At 51.8% G+C, this 12110-nt stretch overlaps 1 protein-coding gene across 7 annotated transcripts in view; it reads left to right on the plus strand.

Moving 5' to 3' along the window:
- Nucleotides 1-12110, plus strand: part of RABEP2 (rabaptin, RAB GTPase binding effector protein 2) — a 16553-nt gene continuing 4443 nt past the window's right edge. For 3 of the 7 annotated variants that reach the window (XR_011252620.1, XM_069569868.1, XM_069569869.1), the window contains exons 1-7: nt 3348-4184; nt 4686-4895; nt 7222-7379; nt 10007-10117; nt 10205-10552; nt 11697-11792; nt 11883-11981. Coding sequence is in view for 5 of the 7 variants with exons in the window: in XM_069569868.1 (XP_069425969.1) it covers nt 4124-4184; nt 4686-4895; nt 7222-7379; nt 10007-10117; nt 10205-10552; nt 11697-11792; nt 11883-11981 (1083 nt within the window). In the remaining 2 variants the exon portion in view is untranslated. Of the gene's footprint in view, nt 118-2231; nt 2298-2775; nt 2953-3234; nt 4185-4685; nt 4896-7221; nt 7380-10006; nt 10118-10204; nt 10553-11696; nt 11793-11882; nt 11982-12110 lie in introns of those variants that run through there. The other 4 variants (XM_069569865.1, XM_069569866.1, XM_069569864.1 and 1 more) reach the window with 4 other exon arrangements.

The following is a 12110-nucleotide window of genomic DNA, read 5'->3' on the forward strand; positions in this document are numbered from 1 at the left end:
ACTTGCTGCTCTTCTTCCTGGAACGACACTCGGCTCTGCGCTCCACTGGCTCCTTTCCATCACTCAAGTCTCTGTTCAAACCTTACTTCCTCCCAGAGACCTTCCCTGACACCCCAGGTACTTTTTTAAAAAATTATTTATTTGGCTGAGCTGGGTCTTAGATGCTGCTTGTGGGATCTTTTGTTTAGGCATGCCAACTCTTAGTTGCAGCATGTGGGATCTATTAATAGTTCCCTGTCCACGGATCAAACCCAAGGCCCCTGCATTGGGAGCATGGAATCTTAGCCATTGGACCACCAGGGAAGTCCCACCCCCGGGACTTTTAATTTCACACCTCTTTTATTTCCTTCCCAGCATTTATTTGCCCCAGTCCCAAAGTCTGCTTGTTTATTTTTCAAGTCTTCTCATTGGCCTCCTGCCCTAGATTATTCGCTCTGCTACAACAAGGGTCTTTACTTCACTGACATCCAGAAGGTGCTCATTAAGTGTTGGTTATATAAAGGAAGGAAGTTAGTTATGGTCACCAAAGGGGAAAGGGAGGGGGGGTTATACACTAGGAGTATGGGATTAACAGATACAGACTGCTATACAAAAAATAGATAAGAAATAAGGATTTACTGTATAACTCAGGAAACTCTATTCAAAATCTTGTAATAACCTATATTGGAAAATAATCTGAAAAAAATATGTGTATATAATTGAATCACTTTGCCATACACCTGAAACTAACACAATATTGTAAATCAATTATAAAAAATTTAAAAATGAAAAGGAAAGGAAGTTGGGAAGAGTGACAGAAAACTTTTCTCTTTCCCCCATGTACAAAGTCACCAAAGTTAGTCTATTTCTGATCCTTAATAACTCTAGTGTCAGTTTTCCCCTATTTTGGACTCTTCTCAACCAGAATAATTTCAACAGCTTCGTTTATTTGGCTGCATCAGGTCTTAATTGGAGCACACGGGATTTAGTCCCCTGACCAGGACTTGAATCCCAGCTCCCCACAAAAGGAGCTCAGAGTCTTAGCCATTGGACCACCAGGAAAGTCCCTCAACAGCTTCTCCTTTGGGCTCTCTATCCTCTACCTTTTAATTCCCATCCATATTGCTCACAGAGAGATATTCCTTGGGATCAGCCGTGTGCTTCCCCTGCTCAACAGCCTTCAATGACTCCCAGGGTTTCAGGTTAAAATCCAAACCTGATAGTTGACTTACTTACAGGCATCATTTCATGCCCTCATTTCATGCCTTTCACAAGAAACCCTGCCGCATATACAGGGAATCTGGACTTTATTCTGAGGGCAAGAGGCTCTTGGGGATTTGTAAGCTAGGAGTTGACCTGGTCATTTTCTAAAACTCTCCTTGCCGCAGTGGCAGAAGAGGGGGTTGGAGGGAGTCCAGAGAGATCAGAAAGGGACATGTTCATTCATTCATTCACCAAATATTTACTACTTTAACAGTCAGTGTTACGGTTTATTTATTATTACTATTTTGGCTGTGCTGACTTTCTCTAGTTGTGGATATCGGACTTCTCATTGTGGTCGCTTCTCTTGTTGTGGAGTATGGACCCTAGGGCGAGCAGGCTTCAGTAGTTGCACCACCTGGGCTTCAGCAATCGTGGCACGCGGGCTTAGCTGTGCCACAGCATGTGGAATCTTCCCAGACTAGGGATGGAATCCATGTCCCCTGAAAGGCAAGGCGGCTTCTTAACCACTAGACCGCCAGGGAAGTCCTGTTTACTACTGTTTATTTACCAGACACTGTGCTGCTGCTGCTGCTGCTAAGTCGCTTCAGTCGTGTCCGACTCTGTGTGACCCCAGAGACGGCAGCCCACCAGGCTCCCCCAGCCCTGGGATTCTCCAGGCAAGAACACTGGAGTGGGTTACCATTTCCTTTTCCAATGCATGAAAGTGAAAAGTGAAAGTGAAGTCGCTCAGTCGTGTCCTACTCTTAGCGACCCCATGGACTGTAGCCTACCACTACCAGGCTCCTCCATCCATGTGATTTCCCAGGCAAGAGTACTGGAGTGGGCTGCCATTGCCTTCTCCGAGACACTGTGCTAGGTGCTGGGAAATAACAGGGGACAAGAAAGACAAGATTCTTAATTTCATGGAGCTCTGATTCAAGTCCTGGGGCCACAGAAGGCTAAAGGGGGCCAGGTAATAAAGTGAATCAATAAACAACTGGTTTATTATTAACCAATAAACAAATGGTGAGACGTCTCTAACGTGATTTAATAGTGGACAGATTATTGAGCTGGTGACTTAAGACAGCGTGATCAGGGACGGCTTCACTGAAGAGGTGACTTTTAAAAACATTATTTATTCTTCCTTTTGATTGTATCGAGTCTTCGTTGCCATGTGGAGGCTTTCTCTAGTTGCAGTGTGTGGGCTTCTCATTAAGGTTGTGGAGCACAGGTTCTAGGCTGTTGGGCTTCAGCAGCTGCAGCATCTGGGCTCAGTAGTTGTGGCTCATGGGCATAGTTGCTCTGCTCTGTGGTATCCTCCAGGACCAGGAATCAAACCTGTGTCCCCTGCATTGGCAGGCGGACTCTTATCCACTGCACCACCGGGAGGTCTGAGGAGGTAACTTCTGAGCCAGGACCTGGGGTGGAGAAAGCTTGGTGTGTTCAAGCAAGGTCATGTTTAGTCTCTAAAAAAACTGTCATACCCTTCCAGAAAGTGGCTATATCATTTTACATTCCCATCAGGAATACTTGAGAAGCTGTTTCTCCATCTATTCACCAGCATTTGATATTACTACTCTTTTTAAATTTTAGCCATCCTGGTAGGTGTGCAAATAGGAAATTTGAACTTCTCTAACGATGGACGCGAGTCTGAGTGAACTCTGAGAGTTGGTGATGGACAGGAAGGCCTGGCATGCTGCAATTCATGGGGTCACAAAGAGTCAGACACGACTGAGCCACTGAACTGAACTGAACTGAATGGTTAATGAGGTTGGGTATCCTTTTTCATGCTCAACTTGCCACCTACATTAGTGAAACTCGTGTCCTTTGCCCATTTTCAAATTGGATTGAACTAGATTTTAAGCGGGGATGAGACATGATCTGTTTTACAAAGATCACTCTAACTGCTTTGAGAATTAACTAAGGGGCCCAAACGGTGACACAGGCGGAGCAGGAGGCAGTGTGGAAGTTCAGGAGACAGATGATGGGGACTGGGGCTGGGTGTCAGCGCTGAAGATGCAGAAATAGGGACCCATTCTGGAATATTCAGTCGTTTGGAGGTAGAGCTTGCAAGACTTGCAGGCTCCTGGAATATTACTTTACAGAAGGAGAAGCGTGTTTGGGAGAAGGGGAATCACGACTCTAGACTTAAGTCTGAGTTGCCTGTCACTGACTAGGGGAGATCTCAGGTCGGCTGTTGGAGCGAGAGGTCACAGATAATGAGGGCTTGACCTAGGGCAGTGGCCCACAGAGGAAAGGAGGGATTTGAGCGGCACTGGGAGGGGAAGATTAGCAGGAAGCGGTAACTGGCTGAATAGCAAACTGGGGTTGGGACATGGAAGTTTCTGACTTCCACGACTGACGACGCGGGGGCCCAGGCGCCCAGAAAAGTGAAGTCGACCCAGCAGCCCTGCTCCGAAGGACGCTCCACGAAAGCGGAGGTGCAGGGAGGCTCGACCACAATTCGCTGTAACCTGAGCCAAGCTCCGGCGGAAGGGCGGCCAGGGACCGATCAAAAGGGTCAGCTCCGGGGACTGGGCGAGACCGCGAGAACTTTGTCCTCCTTAGGCTGAAGCCGGCGGGAGTCCCGGAGGACGTGTAATTTGAGCAGAGCTTCCAAGGTCACGCGGAGACGCGCGAGGCCTTTGATGAAAGAGCTACTTCAGGGTTTGAAGGGTAGGCGTCCAACAGCGGAACTCAAGAAAGAACGCGGGGAGCGGCGGGACCCGGGGCCGCGGCGGGACCCGGGGCAGCGGCAGGGCGTCCACTCGGCAATCTTCGGCTGAGGTTCGGCCACCCCCGCCCCCCTAACTTCGGCCTCAGCCTCGAGCTCAGGGCCGATCCGGAAACAGCCGAGCGGATCCGGAAACAGCCGAGAAGACCCGGAAGCGGTGAGCGCCGTCACCAGGGAGTGCGGGAACCCGCCGTTTGCGCGGAGGCAATGGCGGCAGCTGCGCCGGCGGCCGCGGGCGAGGATGGCCGGCGGCGGCTGCCAGGGGCCGGTACGTGAGGGCTCGTCCGTGCACGCGAGGGGCGGTGAGGCCGGAGGCGGGGCCGAGTTCGGCGTCGCTGGATGGGGGGGGGGAGTGGGGGGAGCCTGGAGAAAGGGGCGGGACCACGCCGCCAGGAAAAAAAGGTGGAGGGGGCGTGGTCTAGCGATGCAAGGTGGAGGGCCAGTGGCAGGTTAGAGGTGGGGCCCAGTGTGGGAGGGGCGGGGCGGGGCCAGGTGGACAAGGGGCGGGGCCACTGAAAGGGAGGGGGCGTGTCAGAAAAGAGGGGATTGGGTGAACCGAGGGAGAAAGAGGCGGGGCTCTAGACAATACGAGGCAGAGCTAGGTGAGGAGGAGGCGGGGAAGGGGCGGGGCCAGGTAAGCAGGGCGGGGTTAGGTAAAGGTGCAGGGACCTTGGCTGTAGTTCTAAATTGCAGCATTTGAGGATTTGATACCTTGGGAATATTGGGAATCAGAGTGATGAGAAAAGAGGCTGATCCCTGTCCTCCACAGCGCTGGACATCCAGCCCCAGGAGGGGGCAAAAGTTGAGGCTGAGTCTGGGGAGCTCGAGCGGCTTCGGGCTGAGCTAGCAGGCGCCCTGGCAGAAATGGAAACCATGAAGGCTGTGGCCGAGGTGAGCGAGAGCACGAAGGCCGAGGCTGTGGCGGCGGTGCAGCGGCAATGCCAAGAGGAGGTGGCCTCGCTGCAAGCCATCCTGAAAGGTGAGGCAGGTGGTCCTCCCAGACCCCCTCGGCCCCATAAGGGGGAGTGCATGACAAGAAAGGGGTCATGACCTACACCCATGGGGTAGTTTAGCAGGACTGCCTAGCACAGGCAGGCTGGGGACTCAAGAGGAAGAAACAGAAGAAGCGTGCTTTTTTAATTTGCATAGAACCCCAGGCTGGGCTCCAGCAGCAGCTCTGTCAGTTCCAGCTAAGTTTAGCTCAGAAGGCTACCTCTTCCCTGGCCTCATGTCGTTTCTTGTCCCTCACTAATGACTGATCAACCCTGAAAGTGAGCAGTTTCTCAGTTCCCTGAGAACTCGTTTGAGTCTTTGGCCTTCAGACTCAGCCCTGGGCCTCATCTCTGTAAATCTCATTATCTGATTTCCTTGCTTCCCCAAGCACCCCTACATCCTCGCACAACCTCCGCCTCCCCCAACACGCACCAACTTCCGTCTTCCCTCACGGCCTCTGTACTTGGGATACATCAACTCCCCTCGTCCCAGATCACCCAGCATCTTTTCCTCTTTTCCTGCTCTCCCCTAGTCAGAGGCCAGATTCTCTGAAATAGCTTCCAGTCACGTCCCACCCCTGCTTCCATGGCTACTGCTGTAGCGGAGCTCTCTGTCTGATCCTGCATAATGTAGCCTCAGCCTTCTTAAAAGTCTCCCTCCATAGTCTGGCCTTGACCTTGGCTTCCAGATTAAACTTCTTACAGTTCCCATCCCACCATGTCATTCCCCTTTCTAACGACCACTCCTGGCTCCAGACTTCTCTGGGCCCATATTTCGTACATTTTAGGCATCCGTGTCCCATCTGTGCAATGTGGTTGTCTCCTTATATGACTTACCTTGTAATCTGCTTGATGCTTGTTCTTCAAATAGATCCACTTTTTAAAAACTTACACACATCTATTTTAAAGGGAACTTCCTATCCATCTAAGAAACTGTGTCCTAAATAATAACGATGACCAACATTTATTGAGTGCCAGTCTTCACTGGTGGCTCAGATGGTCGAGAGTCTGCCTGCAATGTGGGAGACCTGGGTTTGATTCCTGGGTTGGAAAGATCCCCTGGAGAATGGGATAGCAGTCCACTCCAGTATTCTTGGCTAGAGAATTCCATGGACAGAGAAGCCTGGTGGGGTAGAGTCTGTGGGTTCGCATAGTCGGCCACAACAGAGCGACTGACACTTTCACTGAACTAAATACTTGATGAGTATTTAATCTTCATCAGAATTTCTATGAGGTAGGAACTGTTATCCGTCTCCATTTTACAGAGGAAGCTCTGAGGCTCAGAGAGGTTAGATAACTTGCCTAAGGTTATATAGCTGGAAAGGAGAAGATTTGAACCCTGGCAGTCTGACGACAGAACCTTTACTTCTGATGTTAGTACATGTTAAAATAAGTAACTATGCAAATGAAAAATGACCATGTTCCACTCAACGTCACCTTTAACTCTCACTGACCTGATAAGATGAATTCTAAATCCCGGCATGGCATTCTGCATCTTCACTGCTGTTCTTCCAGTGTGTCCACTATGCCCCAGCCACACCATCCACTTTCCCACCCGTGAGCCTTTGCACCCATTACTTAATGTGTCCTTTCTTTCTTTCACCACTTGGTAGTGTCTCTCCTGGCCAGGCAGGCAGGGTCTGCCTTCTGGACCCGCTTCAGAGCGAGGGTCTCCTTCTTCTGGGACCCCCAAGGCCAGGAGCGGTCCTCTCACAAGATCTTCTCAGACTGCTTTGTAACTTTCCACGGCTATCTTTCTCATTGGACTGTGGGCTCCTGGTGTCAGGGTTTGTGTTTGATTAATTTCTCTATTTCCAGAGCCCAGTTCAGAGTCTGGTCCAGAATGAATATTTATGACTATTATTAGATATTGCTTGTTATTCTTATGTATTAATAGCAACAGATAGCCTATCTTTAGCATTTATTATGCACCAGGAAGAGGGTTAAAGCCCTTCCCGATATCATGTCATTGGATCGTATAACAAGCCAGCAGGGTTTTCATTAGCTGAGGACATTATGCAGAGAGGCAAATTGCCCAGGAGCTTGCTGTGCTGTGTTCAGTTGCTCAGTCATATCCAACTCTTTGTGACCCCATGGACTGTAGTCCGCCAGGCTCCTCTGTCCATGGGGATTTTTCAGGCATGAATACTGGAGTAGGTTGCCATCTCCTCAGTCCAACCGCAAAGCCTACTGTCATCACCGCTATGGTAAATTGCCTTGCAGAGAGCAGCAGTGATGGAGAGCTCCCTGTTCGCCCCCAGGTAGGGCTGACGCACTGACCCTCCCTCTCCTCTGCCCTTCCTGCCCTGCCAGACTCCATCAGCAGCTATGAAGCCCAGATCACGTCTCTGAAGCAGGAGCGGCAGCAGCAGCAGCAGGACTGTGAGGAGAAGGAGCGGGAGCTGGGGCGCCTGAAGCAGCTGCTGTCTCGGGCTCACCCCCTGGACTCCTTGGAGAAGCAGATGGAAAAGGTTGGGGTTGGGATAGTCTACCTGCCCCCTCCCCGGGGATTTGAGAAGATATTGAGGCAGCCAAAGGTGACCTTGGGGCACAGGGTTTGTTGATGTCCCACTGCCACGTCACTGGGAGCAGGGCACCCAGCGATAATTCTAGGTACTAACCCTGTACTCAGCACGGGAAAATTGGGATTTCTCTGGTGGTCCACTGGTTAAGACTCCTTGCTTTCACCTCAGGGGCCACAGATTCATTCCCTGCTTGGGAAACTAAGATCCAGCATGCTGTGTGGCATGACTCAGAAAAATTAAGAAAAGTTGTGTGGGGGCCCCTAACATTTAAGGATACCGCTTACATACTAGGTATTGTGGACAGACTCAATCTCTGCAGTCTTTCCCGTAAAAGACAGGTCCATTAGATCCATGTAACAGATGAGTAAGGTGAGGCTCAAAGAAGTTTAGTCATTCTTGCCAGGTTATGCGCATAAAAAGGAGCAGATCTGGGACTTTCCTGGTGGTCCAGAGGTTAAGAATCCTCCTCCTGCCAATGCAGGGGACACAGGTTTGATCCCTGGTCCCGGAAGATTCCATATGCTGAGGAGCAGCTAAGCGCATGTGCTACAGTTACTGAAACCCAAGAGCCCTAGAGCCCATGCTCCACAATGAGAGAACCCACCACAATGAGAAGCTCTTGCTTCTCACAACTAGAGAGTAGCCCCTGCTCGCTGCAACTGGAGAAAGCCCATGCTCAGCAAGGAAGACCCAGCACAGTAAAAAAAAAAAAAAAGGAGCAGATCTGGGATTTTAAAATCTAGGCAGCCTAGTTCTAAAGCTTTGTTCTTAATCTCTATGGTGCACCATCACTTTTATTCCTGCTGTCATAAACAATCATAGGAAACACATATTACCAAACTCTTCACCTTTCAGGGCTAGGTCACATCTTCCCTCATTTGAGCCTCAGAGCTGCCCTGTGAGGTGGGTACTTACTCACATTATACATGAGGAATGTGAGGCTCACCTTAATATGTGAAGCTCAGGGAGATGGAGTAAATCTGGTGAGAAGGACAAAGATCTAAACAGGAGCACAAGAAAGGAAGGCCTCCCACCCACAATTTGCCTGCAGGGACTGCCACTATACTTGCATTCTAAGTGTTCCTCAGGGAGTGGTTATGCAGGGTGGTGAAGGAGAAAGGCTCTGCTAAATTAAATCTGCCAGGTACGGTGGAAAGAAGCACAGACCCAGAGTCAGGAAGTTCCGGTCCTGGCCCTGCATCCAGCCGTCATTCATCCACTGTGTGGGCATCTGCAGAGCATGTACTTCAGGGCTTCAGATGGGATCAGAGGTGTTTTGTTTGGGCCATACAGGCTAACCCTACCTGTTGGCAGTGTTCACATAAGACATTTGGAGGTTTACACTGAACTTGTCTGAGATGGGTTTTTGAATTACCCAAGAGGCAGAACTTGTATGAATTGGAAGAGGATGGATGACTGGCCAATTTCTGCCTTGGACAGCTGAGTGGATAGCAGGGTCATTGTTGTTGACCTGGTGCTAACGAGAGGAGAAATGGCAGTGTGAGTTGGTTTAGACTGGCTGTACAAGGACAGAAGAGCCTGTCCAACCCGCAAGTTGAGGTGTCCAGAGGCTGTTGACTGTACAAGTTCAACAGAATCCCAAACCTGAAAAGAGAGCAAAAGAGAAGCAGCCAGCAATATGGCAGCGATGGGAGTGTGGGAAGACATAACAGGTAGGACAAAGTTTGAAAACCCAGATCAACAGGGGCTTAAATAAGGTAGAAATGTATTTTTCTTGGGTTTTCCTGATAGCTCAGTTGGTAAAGAATCCACCTGCAATACAGAGACCCTGGTTCGATTCCTATGCCTGGAAGATCTGCTGGAGAAGGGATAGGCTACCCACTCCAGTATTCTCGCCTAGAGAATTCCATGAACTATATAGTCCGTGGGGTTGCAAAGAGTCAGACACAACTTTCACTTTTATTTTTATTAGAGTTCAGAAGTAGACATTCTAGGACTGATGTGGCAGCTCAACAAGTCGTCAGGAACTCAGGCTCCTCCTATGTTGCTGGTATGCCATAGGTAGCGTACTGCCTCATGGTCCAGGATGACTGCTTGAGCACCAGCCATCACGTCTGCATTCTAGCCAGCCAGAAGGAGGAGGAGAAGGAGGAGTAAATACAGCCTTTCCCCCTGAGGCGTTGACCTGGAAGTTACACCCAGCACGTCTGCCTACATCTCATTAGCTGAAACTTAGTCATATGACCATGCTTAGTTACAGGGAAGCTGAGAAATGTAGATGGTATTCTAGGATTCAGGTCACAAGCCCAGCTGAAAATGTGAGACTCTATGATTTAAAAAAGGGACACATGATATTGGGGGAGAAAAGTATGTCACTCTACAAGTGGGCAACAGGAAGGCGGTTGTGACTTTAGCCACCTACCATGTGACCTGGGGTAAGCCTTGTAAGCGCTCCGAGCCTCTGTGTTTCCCTCTCTAAAATGGGGGTGATAGCACGTGCCTGGGAGGATTAGAACAACTGATGTGCTTGAAGGTAAAACTCTGACAGGCCTGAGGCTCCTGCAGTCGGGAGGACTGCCTGTCACTGCCCAATGCCCCTTCCCCTTCTCCAGGCCCATGAGGACTCGGAGAAGCTGCGGGAGATCGTGCTGCCCATGGAGCAGGAGATCGAGGAGCTGAAGGCGAAACTGCTGAGGGCGGAGGAGCTGATCCAAGAGATCCAGGTGAGGGGGTGGCCAGGGGGCGCTGAGGGAGGCAGGGGTGCTGCGGGACCCCAGCCCCTCAGCCTGTTCCCTGCCCCATCTCCCTAGAGACGGCCCCGGCATCCCCCTTCCCTGCACGGCTCCACGGAGTTGCTCCTGTCCCGGGACCCATCTCCCCCTCTGGAGCCTCTTGAGGAGCTGAGTGAGGACGGGGGCCCAGCGGCTGAGGCCTTCGCCCACAACTGTGATGACAGCGCCTCCATCTCTTCCTTCTCCCTTGGCGGGGGGCCCAGCGGCAGCGCCTCCCTGCCCCGCAGCCGCCAGGGCTTGAGCCCCGAGCAGGAGGAGACAGCCTCTCTGGTGTCCACGGGCACCCTGGTCCCTGAAGGCATCTACCTACCCCCTCCTGGTTACCAGCTGGTCCCAGACAACCAGTGGGAGCAGCTGCAGTTGGAGGTGAGTGGAGAGGGCAGGGCGGGCTGCCAACATGCACGCATCCATCCATCCATCCATCCATCCATCCATCCATCTATCTCTCCCTTCAAGTCCTTACTGAGCTAGAGCCGGGCATCCTGGAGTGAAGAAGAAAACTACCCTCTTGGAGCTTCCTCTAGTGAGGAAGCCAGGCCCAGACATGCACATGGGCCCATGAGGAAGACAGCATCACAGGGGGAGACTCCCACCACAAAACTCAACAGGGTTGTGGAGGGACCTCCATGGCTGTCCAGTGGTTAAGATATCACCTTCCAATGTAGGGGCCACAGGTTCGATCCCTGGTCAAGGAGCTAAGATTCCGTATGCCTTGCGGCTAAAAACCCAGAACACGGAAACCACAGAAGTAACACTACAAATTCAATAAGGACTTTTAAAAATGATCAACATACCAAAAAAAATCTTTTTAAAAATTAGGATTATGAGGTAGAGACTGGCAGGGCAGGAGATCTTCCTACCTAACAAGAGAGGTGCTTTCTGAAGATCAGAGACCAAAGGATCTGCAGGTTCCAAGGCCCAGAGGATAGACATACTGTGGTGTGTCTGAGGAGCTGGAAGGCTGCCAAGGAGGGGAAGAGCGATGAGGTCAGAAAGGCAGGCAGGGGCCACAGGAGGTCGGCCTCAGCTTCGGGGCCAGCCATGAAGTTTGCGTTTCACACCAGGAGCTGTGGGAAGCCTCTGTGGAGTTTAAGGCAGGGAGAGGCCTGCTCTGCTTTGAGCTCATCATGGGTCACTGGTCTCTCTAGGTGAGGATGGATTATAATCTGGGGAAGTGGTAACAGGAGAAGCAAGGTGGCTGGTTGGAAGGGTGACGCTTGATGTAGTTTAGAGGAAAGTGGTGACTGGGACCAGGAGGTGGCGGCCAAGATGGAGACAAGTGAGTGGATTTGGAATTCATTCTGGAGGCTGCCGGGCAGGGCCTGCTGGTGGTCCGGACCCGGGTAGTGGAGGACAAAGAAGAGTCAACGTCCGTTCCCGAGCTTTCAGCTGGAACGACTGGGCGGATGCTGGCGCTTCCCAAGGAGATGCAGGAGGCAAGGCGTGAGAGGCCTGGAGAGGAGGGAGGCCTCCCCTTGGCCGTTGAGGCTGAGGCCGGGATCTATGGCAGGGGCGGCAGCTGCAGAAGGACCTGGAGAGCGTCAGCCGGGAGCGCGACGAGCTGCAGGAGGGCCTGAGACGGAGCAATGAGGACTGCGCCAAGCAGGTGGGTTCAGCCTCAGCTCCAGCCCCACAGGGCCTCTACTCCCGGCTTCCTTCTGGCCCCGCCTCACCCTCGCCCCACCTCCACCCACAGATGCAAGTCCTCCTGGCTCAGGTCCAGAACTCAGAGCAGCTGCTGCGGACCCTGCAGGGAACCGTGAGCCAGGCACAGGAGCGTGTTCAGCTGCAGATGGTGAGGGCAGGGGGGCCAGGGGGGCCAGGAGAGGAGTGGGAGGGGACTTGGTTGAGGCCCACGTGGAAAGTCGAGACACCTGTCCTACGGCCTTCCCCCACCCCGATCTGCTCTGGCTTCACCCTGGAG

Source organism: Ovis canadensis, chromosome 24 (assembly GCF_042477335.2).
Source record: "Ovis canadensis isolate MfBH-ARS-UI-01 breed Bighorn chromosome 24, ARS-UI_OviCan_v2, whole genome shotgun sequence".
In the NCBI taxonomy this organism is placed as follows: domain Eukaryota; kingdom Metazoa; phylum Chordata; class Mammalia; order Artiodactyla; family Bovidae; genus Ovis; species Ovis canadensis.